The sequence below is a fragment of the Ovis aries genome, chromosome 8, assembly GCF_016772045.2.
Source record: "Ovis aries strain OAR_USU_Benz2616 breed Rambouillet chromosome 8, ARS-UI_Ramb_v3.0, whole genome shotgun sequence".
Lineage (NCBI taxonomy): Eukaryota > Metazoa > Chordata > Mammalia > Artiodactyla > Bovidae > Ovis > Ovis aries.
This window is the reverse complement of record NC_056061.1, coordinates 81,985,216-82,008,601: the sequence shown is the minus strand read 5'-3', so window position 1 is coordinate 82,008,601 and position 23,386 is coordinate 81,985,216. Positions and strand designations below refer to the sequence as shown.

Sequence of the window (23,386 nt, the reverse complement as noted above, 5' to 3'; positions counted from 1 at the left end):
AGTGGACGAGGCAGGAGAGATGCAGAGTGTGAGCTCCCCCGTTACTGGCCTTGAAGACAGAGGGAGTCTGGAGTCAGGGGACAGAGCCAGGAAAGGAGCCTCAGTCCTACACCGCATGATTTTAGTCAAGTACCCGAATGAGCCAGAAGAGGATGCTCCCCTGAGACCTCAGATCAGCATCCAGGCCAGCCTCATGGTGGTTTCAGCCTTGGATCTAGGGTACCAATCAGCCAAGCCTTCTGAACTTCTGGTCTGCAGAACTAGGCGATGGTACATTTCCGTTGCTTTAAGTCTCTACATTTGTGGCCATTTGTTACACAGCAGCTGGGAGCTGATAGAGCTGGCATGTGCAAGAGCAGGCCCCAGCCTGGATGTGCCAGGGGGCCTTGGACCTGTGTCTGGAGGCCAGAAGGGGTCGGTCATGCACTCAGAGCCCTTGTGCTATCACAGCTGTGGCTGCCAAGCTCCCGAATGTGGAGGACATGCCTGGGGAGCACCCACAAAAGGGGAATATGCCCGGTTGTTGCTGGAGAGGGTCAGCCCTGGATACGGCAATGCAGTTTGGAAAGTCAGTGGTTGAGATTTTCATGAGTTTTCTGGGCCACAGGAGAAACTCTTTACCTCTACCTGAGAATGATATTTCAAAGGAAAATCAGCTAAAATTTGCTCTAAACCAAATAAGAGCATTTCTCCCCTTCCTCCCCTTTCCATATGAACAGCGTGCCACTCAAATACACTGTTGCTCCTCTCGGCACCATTTTTCTGCTCCCCTTGCTGGGGAACACGGTGCTCTTGATGACACAGATGACAGGCACAGTCAACCATGAGAACAAGCAGACATGTGTGCTCTAGGAGGATGTTCCGGCAGAGCCTGCCCGTCGCAGACAGTGCCTGCCCGTCGCAGACAGTGCCACTGAAAGAAGCCTCTCTGAAACCACTCCTGCCTTGCACGGAAGCATTGCTCTGGCCTTCAGCATTCTCCCTTATGTTCCATGTCATTGCATTTGTCAGCTTAGCAGTGCTAAGTTCAGGGCAGTTCACGATTACAGGCCAAACAACAGATACAGAAGAGTTAAAAGAAAGGACCCCAGACCTTATTAATTGTGGCAGAGCGGAAATTAAAAGGCTTTTACTCCAGACTAGGACTTGCTTGCCTGTCTTTTGTGACTCCTTCTCTGGGATTATGATCTGAGTGAGGAGGTCTGGAGCAGATACCAGGAAGACTCAGCAACAACAAACCCAATCACCCAGCGCCTCTCTGCTCCAGCGGGAATTGCGGGACCCAAAGGAGAACGAACAGCTGAAATGCCCCAGGCTCGGGTCAGCCCTTCTCCACCCTCCCCGCTGAGAAAGGGAAAGTGTTAGTCGCTCAGTCGTGTCCGACTCTTTGCAACCCCACGTGGACTGTAGCCTGCCAGGCTCCTCTGTCCATGGGATTTTCCAGACAAGAATACTGGAGTGTGTAGCCGTTTCCTTCTCCAGGGGATCTTCCTGACCCAGGGACTGAACCCAGGTCTCCTGCATTGCAGGCAGATTCTTTACCATCTGAGCCACCAGGGAAACCCCACGGAGAGGAGTCCCTTCATTGACCGCTGCCATGGCCTGAAATGTTTCCTGGGCATCCAGCACAGACCCACGGTCTCAGGAGAGACACAGGGAGGGGAGGTGGCTGAGGCTGCCACGCTCCCGAGGCTTCAGGAGGCATTCCAGCTGACAGCCTAAAACATCAAGTCCGGTTCCGAGTTGCATTTATTAAACTTAACAAGACCAGCATGTTTTCATAACGGAACTGATTTCCTGAAAGACCGAGACGAGCCTCTTCTTCAGGAAAGAAAAGGCAAGGCTTGGCTATAAGATTTGCCAAAGCAATGTGCCTTGAAAACCAAAGGACACAGAGGGGTGATGATGGAGGAGGATGATCACCCCTGGCAGGGTTGGGGAGAGAAACAAAGATGGCATTTCCCAAAGGACCTGCTTTTAGCAGCCACAGAGGTCAAGAATTTCATTCTCAGCAGAACCTTGACTTCTGGCCAACTTCTAGCTAACTCTACCTTCTCAGATCATTAACAGAAGACAGGACAAACCTGTGAGATGTACTCGCCAAGAGCCTTCATATATCTTCATATGCCCCTGTCCCCTTTCTAAGAGACTAGCAACTGACTAGAGAGTCTGCACTCACTGCCAACATTCTGTGCTGCCCATAAACACAGAGATGCCAGAAAGGAGACACTTTGTACCATCTAAGTACACACACACACACACACACATACACACACAGAGGACATACAGATTTAACTAAATACCACCACCTCCACTACTGCTATTACCACACACATACATGCACACAACCAGCTTCTAGGCACACAAGCTGGTTCACCTTAACAGCTAAATGATGGTCATGACAGGTACATTTTAGCAGAGTTCTTCATTCTTTAAGAATTCTCTGCCACATGATGAAGCTTACTCCCAGGGGTAGCTTCTCAGTCACGTCCGACTCTTTACGACCCCATGACTATAGCCTGCCAGGCTCCTCTGTCCAGGAGATTATCCCAGCAAGAATACTGGAGTGGGTTGCCATTCTCTTCTCCAGAGGACTTTCCCAACCCAGGGATTGTACAGGTCTCCCATATCGCAGGCAGATCCTTCACCATCTGAGCCACTAGAGAGGCCCAAATCCAGTCTAACTGGTTATATGAAAAAGACAGACAGCTGGGTCTCAGATGGAGCCAGGTCAGTGCGTCCAGCTGGCTGACTCTACACCAATTAGTGTCAAACCCAGGAGGGCAGGGGAGGCTGTGGGAGACCATTCAAGCACTTCAGGGGTGAACGTTTTTCTTTCAAGCAGTTCAAAATACTATGCTACGTGCTTGTGTACACTGTTTGGGAGGATGGGATGACTCCAGATGACTTGAGACTGCCCATCTCTACTCAGGGCTATGAACGGATGTTCAGTTTCGAGAAGTAATTGCAGGGTTATCCATACTGCCCAGACACCAAACTGAACCCCTAAACAGAACCTACAGAGGGCCAGAGAATCTCCATGTGATTGCAACAAGAAGGGCCCCACACAGGGGTGCCCATAAATATTCTGCAGGGACCACCTGCTGATCAAAATGAAGTTAGCTGGAACTCAGCCTGGCTACTCCGTAAACCAATGTGACTTAACACAAATCAGTGTGGGTTTCTGGAGGTGGGCAAGAATTCACGCTTAGTTTCCCAGCGAAAGAGCACTTCAGTTTCAACGAGGCTAAATGAGTCACTTCAAGGTTTAAGCAATTCAAAGGCTGTTACTCACGCAGGTGAATATCAAGGAGCTCTTTGGATGCTTCACAGAAGGAGAAGGAATATGATTTATGAGAAGGAAAGCCAAGGCCCAAGATGAAGTTACTGAGGAGAAGGCCAATCCAATACTTAACATGTTAACGTGGTGAAAAACCACAGCCTGGAAAGGATATCTTGCAGGACTGTCCTTAAGAGCGTTGAGGAATCCCGCCTGCTGTGAACCTGGGGGAATGAAACAGAATTTAGTAACCAGACATCACTTCCAAGAAACAGCCTTCATGCTGAAAGCCCTCTCATCTACACAAAAATAATCGGTGCCTCGAGATCAATAAAATTACATTTGGTAGAGCTCCGATACTGATTGGACAGTGAGATTCCACCAAAGTTATTCAATAAGAAAATGGCAGATTTCATAAGCAGACCCAACATCTGGAGGATATTTGTTCAGTAAAAGCAGATGGATGTCTGCATACATTCCCATAAGTTACAGTTCTGATTACTCCTTTGTTTTCCTCATTTTAATAGGGAAATAGAATACTGTATGCTATTTTCTCTCTTCTTTTACCAAAGACTGTTTCCCCGAAGTTGGTTAACGTTTGACCCTGGGCATCCTGTAAACTAGACTAAGTATCAAAGACGCCTTTCTCTACACCCAGAGTAAACAAACTCATAAACCTGAAGTCTATATTGCCGACTGCTTTGGGGTTTGAGACATGTGAATACAGACTGTGCAAGAAAACATTTCTTCAGGGGCCGGAGGGACGATGCATCTGACAAAAAGCGGTTTTTATTTTGTGTATTGGCGTTAGAGGCTTATGAGAAAGAAAAGCCCATTTGGAGGAGCTCTTAGTGGCCCCACCTTGGGTTGGCAAGGCTGGGTCCCCGTGTTCTGGGGACATAAACTGGCCCTGGCTCGGCAGTGAAGTGACCAAACAGGACAGACGCCTCGGGACTGGTTCTAGCGCATCTCCCTGGCGTCGTCTGTTCCAGACCCTCGGTGGAACCGGAAGCCAGGCTGGCTGGGGGGAGGCTAATGGTGTGATGGCTCCAGTTCTTCCCCGAGTTCCCACCCCCTCTTGTCCACTGGCCACCTTGGAGCCCCGAGAATGTGCCGTGTGCTCTAAGGACGCCAACTGATTGAAGAACTGATGAGGAAAGCTTGAGGTGTTCCCGTCCCTCCCTGCTAGGCCGGGGTGGCGTGGACGTGCTGTGGGTCTTGGAGCAAATGCAATCTTGAGGCACAAGGAGGGACAAGAAGGGATGGTTTCTCTTTTCCTGCTTAACTCAGACCATATCGCTTTCTCAAGCTCTGCTTCCTCTAAGAGGAAATCCAGACGTCACCTTCCCGGTGATCTCTGGATGACAGGCTTCCTCCCTGGCCACCCCTGGCTATCCGGTGTCCCCTCTCAGAGTCCACTTCCTGACAGGGAGGACTCGGGGCACGGTCCTCAGCTGCTCTCAAACAGCCCTCTGTCTTTGCCAAGGCTTTCAGAATCATAGGGGGGATCACGGAGTCACGTAAAGCTTCTGCCCTTCTTGAGCACAAATCGGGGGTAGGGGTGGGGTTGTGGTGGGGGCTGGAGAACTGGGAGAGGAAAACCTCTATTTGCTTTTGTCCAAAATATTGCAGTAACTTGCAGGCGTTTTTTGGGAGGCTGGTGGTGGAAGATTGGGTTAACAATATATCAGAATAAGCTAGAGCAAACTCCATTTTGCTGAAACCAGAATGAGCAAAAATTTGTCGTTCAGTCATGTCTAACTCTTTTATGACCCCATGGACTGCAGCGGAAATGAAAATGCCAGTGTGGTGGAAAGTGACGGGCTTCACGGTGTGTGTGAGAGTGCCTGTGTGTTACCAGAGTTAATGTGTGAGGTAAAAACTGCCTGATACCCAGAATGTAGGGGCAAGGCCATAAATACAGTGTGATTATATATTATATATATGTGTAGGCATTTTGAAGTTGCTAAAGATGATATAAGAGGTAATGTTTAAAGACTATTTTTCAGTATCATAAATATGCTGGAATATCAGTACTTCTTCCTTCTCTAGTTGTATAAATAACTGCTTCTTCTGTCTGCTAATATATACATTTTCTTTGGAAGGACTGATGCTGAAGCTGAAACTCCAATACTTTGGCCACATGATGCGAAGAACTGACTCATTTGAAAAGATCCTGATGCTGGGAAAGATTGAAGGCGGGAAGAGAAGCGGACAACCGAGGATGAGATAGATGGTTGGATGGCATCACTGACTCAATGGACATGAGTTTGAACAAGCTCCAGGAGTTGGTGATGGACAGGGGGGCCTGGCATGCTGCAGTCCATGGGGCTGCAAAGAGTCGGACATGACTGAGCGACTGAACTGAACTGAACTGAGGACCCTAGTTACATTGTTGCCACTTTGAGACTCTGAAAATAAAACAGGTGCCCCAGAGAGCCCTCAGACCATCCTTCCCAGGTGGTGAGGAAGGGTAAAGGGGTCTCTGACCGGTGACAATCCTCTTCCTGTTGTCCCAGCAAGTTATGGCTCTCATACATATATTACAAATTTGTGTTACATTTAGATGAAAAGACTGGGAAGGAATGAATGGAAACTAGCATTTAAAATGCCTGTGAAAATTTGGAATAGTCCATGAAGGTCCAAAGTAAAAAACTAATATGAAACTTCCAATACCACCTGCTCCCCCCAACCCCCATTCAAACCCCACCAAGAGAGCAAGTAGAGAACGTGTCTATCTAAATTTGGTCTTAGCAGGCTGCAGTCTAATCGGTCTAACCACTGCTTCAGGGAAGAAAGTGAGGCGTGTGTCTAGATACTTCCAGAAACATTCCAGAGAGAGGCTCTGGACTTGCTAATGGATGGTTGTACTTCAGGAATATGGACAGAGGCGATGCTGGTCTTTAATGTTGCTAATGGAGCTGTAATGGAAGTTTAAAGGCTCACCTTTACAGGTCAAAGCCAAGTGGCTTCCTTCTCATCACACCCCTATTATAGGAAAGTGAGTTCAAAGTTATGACCTTTGAAAAGGGAGTGAAAAATGCCATCTGTTAAGGCAAATACATATTAAAATCACCTATATCCCAATTTCATTTTTAATAAAGTTGCTTCCTTCATAGCTTGCCAATGTTCTGGCAGATAATTAAACATCTTATCAAATGTGTATCTCACATTTATAGATTTGTGTGTAAGAAAGCTCAGTCTTTATCCCCCATTTTTTTTTTTTTTAGGGAGGGTAACAATTCCTGCTTAAGTAGATTCACATTTTAAAAAAAGGTTCTGTTTTTCAGTGGGTATCATGACAACACATTATCCTCTGGGAAAATGTGGGGATGGTTCCTCCTGGGGATCCCTCAAGTGGAAGAGAAAGTGAAGTTACAAGGTTGGAACAGGGACCACGTGTCAAGGAGAAAGTCTTGTAAGTGAAAGAGTCTGATCCCTTAGGAAGATGGGGGTAGGAGGGAAGGGGAGGGAGGGGAGAAACGGAAAGGGGGGGGGCGGCTGGAAGGGAGGAGGGGGCAGGGAGAAGGACAAAGAAAAGAGAGAGCCTGGAATGACCAAAAATCTTAAATCAAAATTAAATCAGAAAACTGAAGTCAGGTAAATGGTTACATACGTAATCTGATTTCGCCAGCATACTTACGAAGGATGACGTGGGTGATAACGAATGCAAATATAAAGACTGTCAGAAAAGACAGAGATAAAATAAACATATAAAAAAATCTGTAGTTTCTTTTCCCCACACAGTTGCCTACCCAGGGACAGTGGTGATCAAATCGTTCTGAAATGAGAGGCAGAAAGAAAAAAAACAAACAGAAAATCAATTAATAGAATGTTTTTTGACTTGAGGGAGCTCCCCCTCCCATTCTCTGATAACATAATAAAGCATTCTCTGCTTGTATTTCCAAATGCACTGCTCAGAGAAACGCGCAACGTTAAGACACATCAAGAAAGCAATAATTCTTTCAACGGAACTTAGCTGTTTTGAAAAAACAAAGGATGTGCATTCTATTTTTATTACAATAGAAAACTCAAAGATTTCCCTCTTTTGTACAAGAAAGCTCTTTGGTTCATAGAATAATCTTCCTTTAAGATGGTAACAACACTTCTGATGGTAACTGCTGGGCTGCGTGGGGCTGGGGCTCTGCCTTTCACGGTGTGTGGTGCTGAGCGACCATCTCTTATGGTAAGTGGCCGAGAGAGAGGTCACTAGGAGCCTAGGACAGGACAGAGGGACAATCCCGGTTCTCCCATTCCAGCTACTGCTGTTTTCCAAGAAATGTCTCTGCCATTTCACTAGTCATAAAAAAATTTATATCTATGATCTTCAAATAATGTAATACACCTGATCTTGTAGTCCCACAACTCCCGGCTTCCTTACCTGTCAAACAAGGATACCATATAGAGTCCTCTGGGGCCAAATACTCTCTGGGAAAGCATTTTTAAAAGAACCAGCATGTGGTGCTTTATAGCTTGTGAAGAGATGTCACATACACCCATCCATTTGACCCTGAAACATTCCTATGAGGATAATGATGCTGCTACCCTATTTTACAGATGAGCAAACTGCGGTTTAGGAGGGAAGCTGCCTGCAGGGTCTGTACAGCCCAGAGGCAGTGGAACTAGGGTTGAGGTCAGGTCTTTTTCAGGACTCATCCCGTCTTGCCAATGCCCAAGCTGCATCGAGCATTTGGAAAAGAGCGCTGCTTTGGGCGTTTTTATCCTGTTATCCCAAACCTGTGTCCTCCCACCTTGGGGATTTCACCAGTCTGTAAGGCGTTTTCGATTCGCTCTTCCTCTTCTAAATAATGGCTGAGTGCTGCTCTACTTTTCAGCTGATCTTCTACTCAAAAGGCCTATCCAGGGTGTCTGACGCAGCCACTCGCAGCAGACCACCTGCCACGGGAAAAATGCTAAGCTTTTCACTTGGACTCTTATCCAAGCTTAGCTTTTACCCAAATCTCACACCTCTCTACGTGTACTTTGAAAAGATACAGAGAAGGCTGTGAGGTGGGACTATGTAAATTAACATTATAAAGTTATGCGAGGCAGGGTTTCCTTCCTTTCCGGTCACCTATCATAAATCACTCATCTCATATTTTATGTTCAGTGCAAGCCTGTGTGTGTTAGTCACTCAATCCTGTCTGACTCTTTGCAACCCCACAGACTGTCTGTCTGTAGGATTTCCCAGGCAAGAATAGTGGAGTGGGTTGCCCTTCCCTTCTCCAGGGGATCTTCCCAACCCAGGGATCGAACCTGGGTCTCCTGCACTGCAGGCAGATTCTTTACTGCTGCGCCACCTGGGAAGCCCAGTGCAAGCTTACTTCTTGAAAAGGTCATGAAGATGCTTGGAGACCATGGTGGCAGAGGAACGGTAAGAGTCATCGTTGTCTGCACGCAAAAAAAGCAAGCAGCAGCTGGTCACCCCGAGAGAAATCTCAAAGCTCACCAGCCTGGTGACAACTCAATGGCCTGTAAGATGCTGACACTGAAAGGAAAGCAACTCCTACGGTGTGTCTGTGTGAGTCACAGGTCAACATGTAGTCAACCCCACACAGCTGGAAAAGTTACAGTGAAAAGTGAAAGTCACTCAATCATGTCCGACTCTTTGCAACCCCATGAAGTATATATGGTTCATGGAATTCTCCAGGACAGAAAACTGGAATGGGCAGCCTTTCCCTTCTCCAGGGGATCTTCCCAACCCAGGGATCAAACCCAGGTCTCCCGCATTGCAGGAAGATTCTTTACCAGCTGAGCCACAACGGAAGCCCAAACCTTGCATAAAACAACCTCATTTCCCCAAGTCAGTGATCTACATGGGCTATACACTGGAAAAGTCTATACAGAACATGCAGAAAGAGAAAAGAAATTGGGATCAACCAAATTTTCCTAAGACTCTGAGGCTGTCATTTGAGAAACCTCTTTTCTGCTTAATACACACCTATGGAAGATGAAACTAAGACGTGGAGGCTGGGGACACAGAAGGCCAGGTCAGGGTGGGACCTCTGGTTCCAGCTGTGAAAGCTGATCTCCAGATGCCAAGTGAGTGGTGGACGAGCCTGCCCACTATATCGAGAGTTGCCCACCAGCAGAGGAGACATCAGAGCTGGGGAGGCAGAATTAACACGATGGATGCCCCCACTCCAAGTACCAAGGTCTTAATGGGGCACCGTGATCATTTCTATGGGGGCAGGGGGTAGGTGTATTCTTAGCTTAGAAAGCTCACCGTGAGCTAAGCTAACGCACTTTCCTGAGGGAGGCAGAGCTGCTAGGGGAGGAAAGCAACAGATGATGCACACGAAACCCCTGGGCACCGGGTCTGGGGGCTTCGGAGGAGACGAGCAATCTCTCAGGGTGGGTGTGGCTCTCCAGCAGCCCTCAGTGGAAGCAATTTCCATTTGGAAACTTGCCTTATTGAAAACCCTTTTCTTGGCTGACAAAATCCTGCTAACAGTGTAGGCTTGCTGAGAAAGACTTTGATTTAATGCTTTTCATGGTCCCCTTTGTGACTGTTGGATACCTGGTGGTAAGCGAGCCTGGTGGGTCAGTCAGTAAAGCGTCTGCCTGCAAAGCGGGAGACTCGGGTTCCATCCCTGAGTCGGGAAGATCCCCTGGAGAAGGCAATGGCAACCCACTCCAGTGTTCTTGCCTGGAGAATTCCATGGACAGAGGAGCCTGGGTGGGCTACAATGCATGGGGTCACAAAGAGTCAGACACGACCGAGTGATGCACACACACACACACAAATGAGCCTGAGAGCTGGGCGTGCATCTCTGTGGAAGGAGGATGCTCAGAACCCAGGGCCACCTCCCAGTATCCTCTAACCCCGAACTCTGGTGCCCTCCTCCCTCCTCTTGATTTCAAGGGTGTCAGAGCCTCCCTCACCCCAGGCTATGCCTGCACCTCTTCTTTTCTTGCAGACTCTCTGTCTCACCCAGTAATCTCTTTATTCCCCCCCAGGTTCAAATGTCAGCTCTACACCGATGATGCCAAAACAGCCACTGCCGCCTTCACCCACCTTATCTAAAAATCACCTTATTTATTTTTACTTGCTTTTGTCCGCTGACTCTACTCTGAGCCTTTAGTAAATGTTTTTCAAGGACTGACTAAGCCCCCACGCTACCCCAAGGACATCCCCATGAGCAAGCACACTGCCCAGGGTGGCAGGGCTATCGGCAGCCAGGCTGGCGGGCTCTAGCTGCGTCCAGAACCCTCGCCCGCCAGCCCCCACTGCCTGGGGGAAGTGTCCCCGCGAGCCCCGCACTGTATCAGGCAACCTACAACAGCGTATCCAACACGCCCTGGCTTCTAGGGGTTCCTTGTCTCATTGGTGAGGATGCTTCAGCACCCAGACCCCAAGAACGAATGTCTAACAGAGGGACATCGAATACGGTGATTTCCGTCTGCTCGCGACGCTGGCCGCACACAGCATCCTTCCTGAGGGGCTGAGGGCAAGAAATGGAGCGGCAGGAGCTCAGCCTGGGTGGGCCGACACACGCTGACTCCCAGGGCCTGAGTGAGGCAGGGCTGGCCGGGCCAGGACACCTGGGGAGGGGGCACTGCTGGCAACGTGGTGGCGTGCAGCCACAGCATCTGAGACTCCTCAAGCAACCATCATTAGAGGGCAGACTGCCATTTTCCGTGTGGGAAGACTGACTGGTGTCCTATGCCCTGGGGGTGAGGTGGGCGTGTGTGATGTCCTAACCCATCGTGCCCGACTCTTTGCGACCCCATGGACAGTGGCCCGCCAGCCTCCTTTGTCCATTGGATTTCCCAGGCAAGAATAGGGGAGTGGGTTGCCATGCCCTTCTCCAGGGGATCTTCCCCCCCAGGGATCGAACTCGCATCTCCTTCATCTCCAGCACTGGCAGGTGGCTTCTTTACCCCTGAGCCACCAGGGCAGCTCCGTGGATGAGATGAAGGCTCTTTTTTTTATTTAAAAAACCAAAACAAAACAAAACAAAAAAAACACTTTAAATTTGTTACTCTGAGGTCTGGATCCTGCCAGAAGGGTGTGGTTTCTGCCCTTGCAGCCTCTCTGGAGGGTTCCCTTAATCGAATGAGGAGCCCTTCCCGAAGCCAGGCTGTTGCGGGTGGTGGGGGGTGTCTGTGCTCGGCTGTGCTGAATGGAGGGACAGAGCCTCAGGGCAAGAGGAAAGGAACATGGAGCACAGGGTGGCGTGGGCCAAACCTAGAAATTTCTCTAAAATAACGTGAGGTTGGAGGCAGCCAGCTGGAGCACCCTGCGCACACCTCAGTGGGCATCACGCTCCCTGGCGTGGTTTCTGGGCTTCTTTCCTCTCCTTTCCCAGGTGAAGCCTTGAGGTGAGAAGCCATGTCTAGTCCCCTAACAGCTCCAGTACCTGAGTGCCTGGCATGAAGCACACACCCGACAGACACGCGCTGAGCACAGGAAGAAATACCTTTAACTGCCTTTGGCAGTTTCCTCTGTGATCACTATTTCTGGCCGCCAGGTGCAGAGACTGGAATATTCTGATGGAAGATGAGATTTCCAGGTGGTGCCAGTAGTAGAGAATCCACCTGCCAATGCAGGAGCCTCAGGAGACCCAAGTTCGATCCCTGGGTGGGAAAGATCCCCTGGAGAAGGGAATGACAACCCACTCCAGTATTCTTGCCTGAAGAATCCCATGGACAGAGGAGCCTGGTGGGCTACAGTCCATGGGGTCGCAAAGAGTTGGACACGGCTAAGCACACATGCACACAGGCAACCACAGGAAAGGGCAGGGGACTAGGAAATCTGAAGATGTTCAGAGAAGTCTGAGAGCTGGAAGATGCTGATGGAAGCAGAAAAGAACTGATGGGACGGTTATTAGTGTGAATAAGCTCTCGCAGAAGCAGGCTCTGTCCGGTCTGGCAATGGTGGGAAGCAGAGGTGAGTTTATTAGAAACCTCTGTAGGGTGCTTGGGGCTATTGGGAGACTCTGAGGCTTCAGCTAGAATTCTAAGTCAGGAGGAATTCCAGGCAACTTCAGAGTTACCAGATCCTAAGTGGAGAAAGGAGATTCCATTAAAATGGCCAGTGGGAACATAGCTCAGGTGGAATTATGATCCTATCTTGGGAACCCCAAACTCTAAATACTAATACTAATGAACAGAACATTATCAATGATGATTAACCCTACCATTCACTGAGTGCCATTCATTTATCCAGCCCCACGAGGTAGGTGCTATCCCCACACTTTTCAGAGGAGGGCGCTATTGAGCCAACTGAGGACCAGCAGGGGCTGAGCTGAGGGACTAGGCCACTCTGACTAAAGGAAGATTTGATTTTCCAAAGAGATGGAACATGGAAAAGAGGCCTTAAAAATAAGGAGAAATGGAGACATATTAAAACTGGACAGAGGTAGAAAAATGCACTGAAGTATTAAGGGAAGCATATTTGCAAAAGCTGTGTTTGAAGGTTGCCAGTAAAAGGAATAAAAGTGTTTGAAAATGTTAAGAATTTGGAATCGCCCAGAAGTCAGGCCCCCAAGAGATAAATAAAGTCATATCCTCAGGCCAAGCAGTTCTGAGTTTTCCATAGTAGCGGTCCTGGGCTCCATGGACCGCATCTCGAGAATAGTCCTCCCAACTTCTCTCTCTGAGGGTGTCTTGAGAATCATGTGAAACCTGCGATGTAAAACTTCTCATTTAAATGTCAATTACATTTAAATTAAGTTAAATGTTTTTAAAGGTACGAAGTGGAAAATTACTTTTCCTTGAAACCTAGGATTTTTTTTTCCCTCCATAATTAGAAAAATGTTGTCTCATGAGGTACCTTTTTGGTCTTTTGTCTCATGAGGTATGCTTTTTGCATGATGAATGCTGAGATCTAGTGGTACATATTATTACCAGGCCTTTACGGTTCCCAGGTAATTCAAAGAATTATATAATAGAAACAGAAGGTAAAGTATTAGAGGAACACATTCTTAGACACGAAATAATTCACGCTGTTCTAAGTCTTTTGGTAAAATCTAATAATAGCCTTGCCACTGTGTTTAATGACTGGTGAGTTTTCTGGAAAGCAACCTCACCTGCTTACCCCATCTCCTCCTCCTCCTCTCACTTTTATCCAAACTTTCTTGAGTCCTTGCTACCTGCCAGGCACTGTGTTAAGTATTTCCCATGTATAGCATCACTTAATTCTCACAAAACCTGGTGAGGTCAGTTCTATTGTGCCCGTCGTACAGAAGAGGAACGTGCAGACGGAGGAGCTGGCGTGGGAACCCAGGTGAACACTTAACCACCTGTTCCTGCCTCCCATGCCAGTTCTCTGCGGGTCACTGTGCCAGGTGGGCCTGAGGACCCGGCCCCTTCCTCCTGGGGCAGCCCACTTGGGCCCCTGCAGCTCCAGGCACCGAACATCGGCAGGAATGCGAACACAAGTGGACCGCAGGCACGCCAGGACTGGTAGTTGTGCCAGGGGCCCCGTGGTCTTCTGGTTCAGGGCATCTATGCTTTGGGGGACATAAAGACCTAGCTCATATCTGGGGGGCCCACTCTCAACCGAGAAGTGCTCTAACGTGTGAAAAAATGACCTCATTCTCAGCAAATCGAACATCAGAAGAACTGAACTTCTTATGGAGATGTCCAGATTTGACAAACCTACTTGGCAAACATTGTTTATTGAGATGGTGGCCCTTGGGTGCTATCTGGGGCAAAGCGATGTATCAGGGAAGATTTCTTACCTCCTTCCCTCTCACTGCTTCTCAGCCCCTTTCCTGAAAACGAGTTCTATCTGTTTAACTTTACAGAGGAATAAAATCAAGGAATCATATTAGCTGCAACTTCTCACCAGCTATCCGTTATACACACGCACGCTCAGTCACTTCAGTTGTGCTCAACTCTTGGCAACCCTATGGAGTGCAGCCCGCCAGGCTCCTCTGTCTATGGGATTCTCCAGGCGTGAATACTTGAGTGCCCGCCTTCAGGGGATCATCCCAACCCAGGGATCTTTGGTCTCTTGCTTTGGCAGGCAGATCCTTTTCCACGAGCACCACCCAGGAAGCCCCATGCATTTCACATGAGGTCGTGTACACATATGGATGCGACCTCTTCCATTTGTCCCGCTCTTTCCCTCTCCACCGTGTCCACAAGTCCACCCTCTACACCTTCATCTCCATTGCTTCCCTGGGCCTCTGTGATGACCTAGAGAGGTGGGAGGAAGAAGCCTCATGAGGGAGGGGATGTAATTATGGTTGATTCGAGCTGTTGTACAGCAGAAAGCAACATGACATTGTAAAAATTAAAAAACAAGCAGATGAAAAAAAAAAGAAATTTTATTAACTAACTCTGTGGGGCTGAATGTATTAATACATCTCTTGTACATGAGGACTTAAGTTTCTTTACATGTAAAAAGTTGGATGAAATAAACTTCAAGACCCCTTTGAGATGTAAAATTAAATGTAAAGGGACTGTGTTTTATCTGTACCTGTATGGATTCTTCTGGTCCTGAGTCCTTACCAATGTCCCACAAATTAAGATTCTGCAGCTTTTAGCTCCATTTGTTTTTTTTTTTTAAAAAAAACCTCTAACTTTTCAGTGTAAAACCAGTTAGTAACTGCATAACTGTTGTAACCTTTACATTACAATTTAACATAACCTTGGACTGTACCCCCCCGCCCCATCCCAACCCACATGGTTTCATTTGCCTCCGCCCTGGCTTTGCCACAACCTGGCACAGTGCTGAGCATCTTTGGGCATCAAAAGAGGGGGCTTGACCAACAGACAATGCCTCAAAAGGGCAACTTTATACATTTACTTCCTCAAAATGTCTAGGTTTGTTTAACATGTGTTTTCAGCTCCTGCTTCCAGTGTCGAGGAAATTCTGGACTTCTAGGAAGAGAGACGAGCAGGCATGGGAGATGCACTTTGAAGCAACTTATACCCTGAGATAGATCTGCTGATCAGAAGACCCTCAGGTGCCCAGCCCTCCCAGAGTCAAGGATTCCTGCGGCTCAGGCTGGCTCTCTGTGGACAAGCTCTGGCTTCCCCACTGTGGATACAGAACAGAAGCTAGAGAGAACAGAGCTAGACACAGATGGGCAGAAGGGGAGTGTGATGCTCAGAAGTCATCCGTAGGGCTTTCCCAAACCCTTGGAGCAGGGTGACTCTGCCCAGGCCTTCCACCCTCTGGAATACCTGCTTCTCCAGCTGCCTGGGGGGCAATTCGGGACATGTGTCTGGGATTCCACAATCCCCGTGTCCTTTCGGTTCAAGCTTTGGTGATCCGCTGCACACATCCAGGTGTGGCAGGGCGCGGCTGGGAGTGGATAAACCCCAGTCCTTCCTCGAGCACACGGGCACTAGCTGAGGGTGCACCCTGGCGCCTTTACGCTTCTCACTGACGTATTTTCCGTGAGTGAGTTCACACCCTTTCCAGCTGCCCGCTGGACATTTCCACCTAATCGTCCATAGGCACCTCTCACTCAGCGGGCCCTCAGCTGTGTTCATTAAGCCTCCCTGCTCCTTGCTAACCAGCCTTTTCTTAGTAATCGGCGGCCCCATGCATCCAGCTGCCCAAGGTAGACAACGCATTCATTTCCGCCCTTGGCTCGCACCCCTCGCATCCGGCTGGTCAACAAGATAGTTCATTTTATCGTGTTATTCCTGCCACGTTTTCTGTGCTTCTGCTCCCTGACTCTGAAGGCCACTGCAGCCGTAGGCCCCGTCGCCTCTTTCATGAGCCACTGTGAAACCTTCCTGGGCCGCCCAGTCTGTCTGTCCTCCACGCTGCTGCTGGAGGGACCGCCAAGCAAATAAGATCAGGGCAGCCCTCTGCCTGTGTTCCAGGGCGGCTCCTGCAGCCCCAGGGGGCTGACGCATCTCCTAATTCAGCTCCTGGGTGCTGGGAGGTCCACCTTTCCTTCCCCTTCAACTAGAGCAGAGAGACCTGTATCGTATCTGCTTTCTGTATTGGCTTCCTCATTATATTCTATTTTCTTTTTACAAAATGTATTTGTTTTAATTGGAGGCTGATTACTTTATTGTGGTGGTTTCTGCCATACAGTGACATGAATCAGCCATGGGTGTACATGCGTCCCCATCCTGAACCCCCTCCCACCTCCCTCCCCATCCCACCCCTCTGGGCTGTCCCAGTGCGCTGGCTTTGAGTGTCCTGTTAAAACGTTCATTTATTATTTATTTATTTGGCTGCACTGGGTCTTAGTTGCAGCAGGTGAGATCTTAGTTCCCTGACCAGGCGTTGAACCCGGGCACCCTGTATTGGGAGCCACAGGACCCCCAGGGAAGTCCTCCATTTTCTAAAATGATCCACTATTTACAACCACTAAAAAAAAAAAAAAAGTAACAATCAGCTAGCAAATGGTTACTGAGTTGTTCTAAGCAGTCCCAAGTTAAGTTTCCAGTATTCCTGATATTGTATTCCAGGCCTCATGGTATCGTGCTGTTGGTGGTGTGCTGTGGAAAAGACATGGGATTCTTAAGCTAATGGACCTGAAACCCAGGCAGGTTTCTGGGCCTCTGCCATCAGATATGCCATTAAAGGTTCTTTTCCACTCAAACATTAGGGTTGTGTGGCTAAATAAAACCTGTCAAGAACTGAAGTCAGTTGTGCCCACTCTACACAAAATTAGGACATGCTGGCAGGCCTCTGCAGTAGAAACTCTACATGTAATTCATAAGAACTGGCCCTCTTATAGACCCAGCTTAGGCCCAGAGCTGACCGGTGACCCTACAACACTCAGAGACTTCGGAGTACCACATAATCACCCCCACCACCAGAACTGGGTCAGCAGACTTCTTAGACTCTAAATATTGTGCTGTTTTCTTGTTTGTTGCGGTTGTTTGTATAAACCATGCCAGCCCTTTACTGAGTCACCACCCTCTAGTCAGCGGGTCCTTAATTACCTTTCTAAACACAGGCACGCAAAAGAACAGGTCAAAGAGTCTAACTGCCAGGACTGGCTGTGGGGGTCCACTGCAACAGGAACTATAAGGCATTTTGTTGAAAAATTACTCAGAATTTCAAGACGGCAAGAGCAGAACATGAAATCCGCTTTGGATCCCCATACCAACCTGTTAACTATTAATATTTATGGCCTGGAAATGTGGCTTTTCTAATTTGTGACAGATGACTGTCTAGAGATTCCACTGGGTTGCCCGAAAGGACTTAGAGAGGGCTGCTAAGAGCCAAGTTCAGGGAGGAAGTTGTGATTAATGAGGAGTTAATGGACCTCCCTGGTGGTCCAGTGGTTAAGAATCCGCCTGCCAATGCAGGGGACACAGGTTCAATGCCTGCTCCAGGAAGCTCCCACCTGGGCCCATGTGCCACAGCTACTAAGCCTACACACAGAGCCTGCACTCCCCAACAAGAGAGAAGAGCAAGAAAGAAATTGAGAAAGTGAAGTCGCTCAGTCGTGTCTGACTCTTTGCGACCCCATGGACTGTAGCCTACCAGGCTCCTCCATCCGTATGATTTTCCAGGCAAGAGTACTGGAGTGGGGTGCCATGTCCTTCTCCAGGGGCTCTTCCCGAGCCAGGAATCGAGCCCAGGTCTCCTGCGCTGCAGGCGGACGCTTTACCGTCTGAGCTACGAGGGAAGCCCAACAAGAGGAGCCCCCACAATGAGAAGGCCAAGCGCCGCAACTGGAAGAGCAGCCCCTACTTGCTGCAACTCGAGAAAACCTTCGTGCATGAAGGAAGGCCCAGCACAGCCAAAAACAAAACAGAAAAACTTTAAATTAGGAGTCAAGCTTAGCAATAGGCTAATATCTCCGTTCCACATAGAGAAACGTAGGGGCAAGCAGCAAAAGCCTCCTGGCTGATACTCGCTAGAGCTACCAAGCTCCCATCCCCTGGTGGGGCGGGGAGGGGGCTCACAGTGTTCTGCCAGCCCGGGGGAGGTGCGATGGGATGAGACTGAGGAAGGGGGACCATGTGAAGGAGCACGCGTGGTGCGGAGCAGCAAGTGTTAACCCTGCCCATCCTCGCGTGTGCTGTCCCTCACAAATACCAGGAGCTCTGTTTTTAACCTCGAGAGCACCAATTCTTCTATTTTTTTATTTCCTAATGCTTTGAAAGATCTAATGAAAACCAGGGTCCCTGCCACCCTCATGGACTCACAGCCAGCCTTTTACATACAACTTCCTGCAGCCTATTCTTAGTTAATAGTGGACCTATTGGTTTAGTTTGCTGAGACTGAAGTGACTCATTTTGACAATCGATTTTCTAAGTTCAGTTGTTCTAAGAAGGCGGACAGGCAGGTACCTACCTTTGACTGGCTTTGCTAAAAGTGCCATTCTCAGGTCCTGAAGGGACACACCCAAAACCCCAGCCCTCTTGGGGATGGCACTCAGCTAGCCCCGGATAAGCACCACAGGCCATCGGGCACAGTTCAAGAGCTGCTTTACGTACAGGAAAGGCCTATGTTTATTTGGGGTTTTCCAAGCTAAGGGCTGTGATCAAGTAGTGGGTCATAACATTAATGCAGTTGGTCTAAATTTTTTTTAGCAATGAAAAAAGAATAAAACAGAAAATATCAAGGCATTTCATATACTCAAGTTCTGTTTCATTAAACTATCTGAGTATTTGTGTACATTGAGTTCCCATGTAAAATGCATTCCTCACTGTGAGTTGCAGGGGGTAACAAGTTTGAAAACTATTGATTTATTCAAATTTGTAGCTGGCACCTAACAGGCCCTCAAACATTTGTTGAGTAAATAAACACATATGTGTATTATACCACTTCCCTTGTGTGGCTCAGCTGGTAAAGAATCCGCCTGCAACATGGGAGACCTGAGTTCGATCCCTGGGTTGGGAAGATCTCTGGGAGAAGGGAAGGGCTACCCACTCCGGTATTCTGGCCTGGAGAATTCTATGGACTGTAGAGTCCACGGGGTCGCAGAGAGTCTGACATGACGGCGCCTTTCACTTCACTTCATATGTTATACCTGTAACGGAGCCTAAATACATCGCGAGTCATTTAAAACTGTCATTTCCACCCTCCCACAGGGGTATCAGGGTCCCTGATCGGACTTACATCTCTTTTTTCTTGGTGTTTAAAATTTTTCGTTTGTACTGCTGGGAGGTCTTGAGGGTATAAGAAATGAGTTTTGTTTAGCTTAGACTTGGGAGAAAGAAACTTTCTTGTTTCAGTGGAGAACAGTAGCCTAGTCATTGAGCTAAAAAAGTAACAGGCTTTTCTCTTTTTAAAGAGAGAATGGTACTGTGGAGAGGTGAAGCAGAAGGCAGGGGAGTATCCAGCTTTCCTTTCCTCCTTCCTCCCTCCCTTTTATCCTTCCCTCCTTCCTTCAGTTCGGTTCAATTCAGTTCAGTCCCTCAGTCATGGCTGACTCTTTGTGACCCGTGGACTGCGGCACACCAGGCTTCTCCGAGAGCTTGCTCAAATTCATGTCCCTCAAGTTGGTGATGCCATCCAACCATCTCATCCCTCTGTTGTCCCCTTCTCCTCCTGTCTTCAATCTTTCCCAGCATCAGGGTCTTTTCAAATGAGTCAGTTCTTTGCATCAGGTGGGCAAAGGATTGGAGCTTCAGCTTGAGCATCAGTCCTTCCAAAGAACATTTAGGACTGATTTCCTCTAGGATGGACTGGCTGGATCTCCTTGCAGTCCAAGGGATTCTGAAGAGTCTTCTTCAACACCAGTTCAAAAGCATCAATTCTTCAGTGCTCAGCTTTCTTTATGGTCCAACTCTCACATCCATACATGACTAGTGGAAAAACCATAGTTGACTAGATGGACCTTTGTTGGCAAAGGAATGTCTCTGCTTTTTAATATGCTATCTAGGTTGGTCATAGCTTTTCTTCCAAGGAGCATGTGTCTTTTAATTTCATGGCTGCAGTCACCATCTGCAGTGATTTTGGAGCCCAAGAAAATAACGTCTCTCACTGTTTCCATTGTTTCCCCATCTATTTGCCATGAAGTGACAGGACTGGATACCATGATCTTCGTTTTTTGAATGTTGAGTATGAAGCCAGCTTTTTCACTCTTCTCTTTTAGCTTCATCAAGAGGCTCTTTAGTTCTCCTTCACTTTCTGCCATAAGGGTGGTGTCATCTGCCTATCTGAGGTTATTGAGATTTCCTCCCAGCAATCTTGATTCCAGCTTGTGCTTTATCCAGCCCAGCATTTCTCATGATGTACTCTGCATAGAAGTTAAATAAGCAGGGTGACAATGTACAGCCTTGTTTTACTCCTTTCCCAATTTGGAACCAGTCCTTTGTTCCATGTTTGGTTCTAACTGTTGCTTCTTGACCTGCATACAGGTTTCGAAGGAGGCAGGTAAGGTGGTCTGGTATTCCCATCTCTTTAAGAACGTTCCACAGTTTGTTGTGATCCACACAGTCAAAGGCTTTGGCCTAGTCAATAAAGCAGAAGTAGGTGTTTTTCTGGAACTCTCTTGCTTTTTCTATGATCCAACAGATGCTGGCAACTTGATCTCTGGTTCCTCTGCCTTTTCTAAATCCATGTTGAATGTCAAGAAGTTCTGGGTTCATGTACTGTTGAAGCCTAGCTTGGAGAATTTTGAGCATTAGTTTGCTGGCATGTGAGATGAGTGCAATTGTGTGGTAGTTTGAACATTCTTTGGCATTGCCTTTCTTTGGGGTTGGAATAAAAACCCACCTTTTCCAGTCTTGTGGCCACTGCTGAGTTTTCCAAATTTGCTGGCATATTGAATGCAGCACATTCATAGCATCTTTTAGGATTTGAAATAGCTCAAATGGAATTCCATCACCTCCACTAGCTTTGTTCGTAGTGATGCTTCCTAAGCTCCACTTGACTTGTGTTCCAGGATATCTAGCTCTAGGTGAGTGATCACACGATCATGATTATCTGGGTCATGAAGATCTTTTTTGTACAGTTCTCCTGTGTATTTTTGCCACCTCTTCTTAATATCTTCTGCTTCTCTTAGGTCCATATCATTTCTGTCCTTTAGTGTCCATCTTTGCATGAAAAGTTCCCTTGGTATCTCTAATTTTCTTGAAGAGATCTCTAGTGTTTCCTGTTCTATTGTTTTCCTCTATTTCTTTGCATTGATCACTGAGGAAGGGTTTTTTTTTTTTTTTTTTAATCTCTTCTTGCTATTCTTTGGAACTCTGCATTCAGATGGATATATCTTTCCTTTTTTCCTTTGCCTTTTGCCTCTCTTTTCACAGCTATTTGTAAGGCCTCTTCAGACAACCATTTTGCCATTTTGCATTCCTTTTTCTTGGAGATAGTTTTAATCACCACCATACAATGTCACAAACCTCCACCCATAGTTCTTCAGGCACTCTGTCTATCAGATCTAATCCCTTGAATCTATTTGTCATGTCCACTGTAAGGGATTTGATTTAGGTCATACCTGAATGGTCTAGTGGTTTTCCCTACTTTCTTCAATTTCAGTCTGAATTTGGCAATAAGGAGTTCAGGATCTGAGCCACAGTCAGCTCCCGGTCTTATTTTTGCTGACTGTATAGAGCTTCTCCATCTTTGGCTGCAAAGAATATAATCAATCTGATTTCAGTATTGACCATCTGGTGATGTCCATAGTCATCTCTTATGTCGTTGGAAGAGGGTGTTTGCTATGACCAGTGCATTCTCTTGACAAAACTCTTAGCCTTTGACCTGCTTCGTTTTGTACTCCAAGGCCAAACTTGCCTGTTACTCCAAGCGTCTCCTGACCTCCTACTTTCGCATTCCAGTCCCCATATGATGAAAAGGACATATTTTTTGGCGTTAGTTAGGTCTTTATAGAACTGTTCAACTTCAGCTTCTTTGGCATTAGTGGTTGGCGCATATACTTCAATTACCGTGATATTGAATGGTTTGCCTTGGAAACAAACAGAGATCATACTGTCGTTTTTGAGATTGCATCCAAGTACTGCATTTCAGACTTTTTTGTTGATTATGAGAGCTACTCCATTTCTTCTAAGGATTCTTGCCCACAGTAGCAGATATAATGGTCATCTGAATTAAATTCACCCATTCCGATCCATTTTAGTTCACTGATTCCTAAAATGTCAATGTTCACTCTTACCATAGCCTGTTTAACCACTTCCATTTTACCTTGATTCACGGGCCTAACATTCCAGGTTCCTATGCATCATTGTTCCTATGTAAAACTGGAGAAGGGAATGGCAACCCACTTTAATATTCTTGTCTTGAGAACTCCTTCCTTCAGCAAATGTTAACTGAGCAGCCGCAGGCCAGGGATACACAGGTCGCTGAGAACTCTTGGTGGGGAACAGGCAGAGCTACGCTTAGGGAGCTTACTCATCTCCTGGGGGCAGAAGTGAAGTGAAATCGCTCAGTTGGGTCCAACTCTGCGACCCCATGGACTGTAGTCTACCAGGCTTCTTCGTCCATGGGATTTTCCAAGCAAGAGTACTGGAGTGGGTTACCATCTCCTTCTCCTGGGGGCAGAGACCATCAGAAATAACCAATCAGAGTGTTAAAGGAGCACAGAAAGCCCAGGGAGGAGTGCCTCCCTGGGAACCACCTCAAGCCCACCGTGAGGGGTGGCCAGGAGTCCACAGAGAGGATGTGGCTTTTTGCAGGAACTGAGAGGAGGCCCTTGAGGCTGGAGACCAGGCCGTGAGGCATGAGGCGGGCAGGCTCGGATCTGTGGGCCAGACAAAAAGGATGTTGGCTTCCTGCCTATGAGCCACCAGCAGCGGCTCTTCTAAGGAGAGAGGTGGTGTGATCAGATTCTGTTGGGGACGGGAGCAGGTGGACTGGATAGTGAGAGGAGTGGTTGGTGGGGGTCCACTAGGAGACCCCCGTCCAGGTGAGGTGAGAAGGTAGCTTGTGGTTGGCCCCACCAGTGGAGATGCATCCACCTAGGAAGAAACAGGGTGTGTTTGCCTTGTGCAACCAATGGCGGTGTGGGGACTCAGAGAGGTGGGGGTCCTGGGGGATGCTCATTTGGGGTGTCTCTAAACTCCCCAAGTGCCTGGGAAAGAGATGCATCTGCAAGTCTGAGGCTCTGAAGAGAGGTCTGAGCTGGAGACCCGAGAGCAAGACACAGCCTTCAGGAAGGCAAAAGGCAGCAAACGTGAGGTCAGAGATGAGCTCATGGACCCCCCAGAGACATGAAGCCAGGGGCCACACACAAACGGGCTCACAGGCACACGCATGGGGAGAGA

The 23,386-nt window shown here is 47.9% G+C and overlaps 1 protein-coding gene across 8 annotated transcripts in view; it reads right to left on the bottom strand.

Annotated features, from left to right (window-relative positions):
• ZDHHC14 (zinc finger DHHC-type palmitoyltransferase 14) overlaps positions 1–23,386 on the bottom strand; it is a 289,043-nt gene that overhangs the window by 34,550 nt on the left and 231,107 nt on the right. For 7 of the 8 annotated variants that reach the window (XM_027972616.2, XM_027972618.2, XM_027972617.2 and 4 more), the window contains 2 exons: positions 6,924–7,061; positions 3,456–3,504 (listed from right to left, as the gene is read on the bottom strand). In XM_027972616.2, the coding sequence (XP_027828417.1) occupies positions 3,456–3,504; positions 6,924–7,061 (187 nt within the window). The remainder of the gene's footprint in view (positions 1–3,455; positions 3,505–6,923; positions 7,062–23,386) is intronic. The other variant, XM_027972619.2, reaches the window with a different exon arrangement.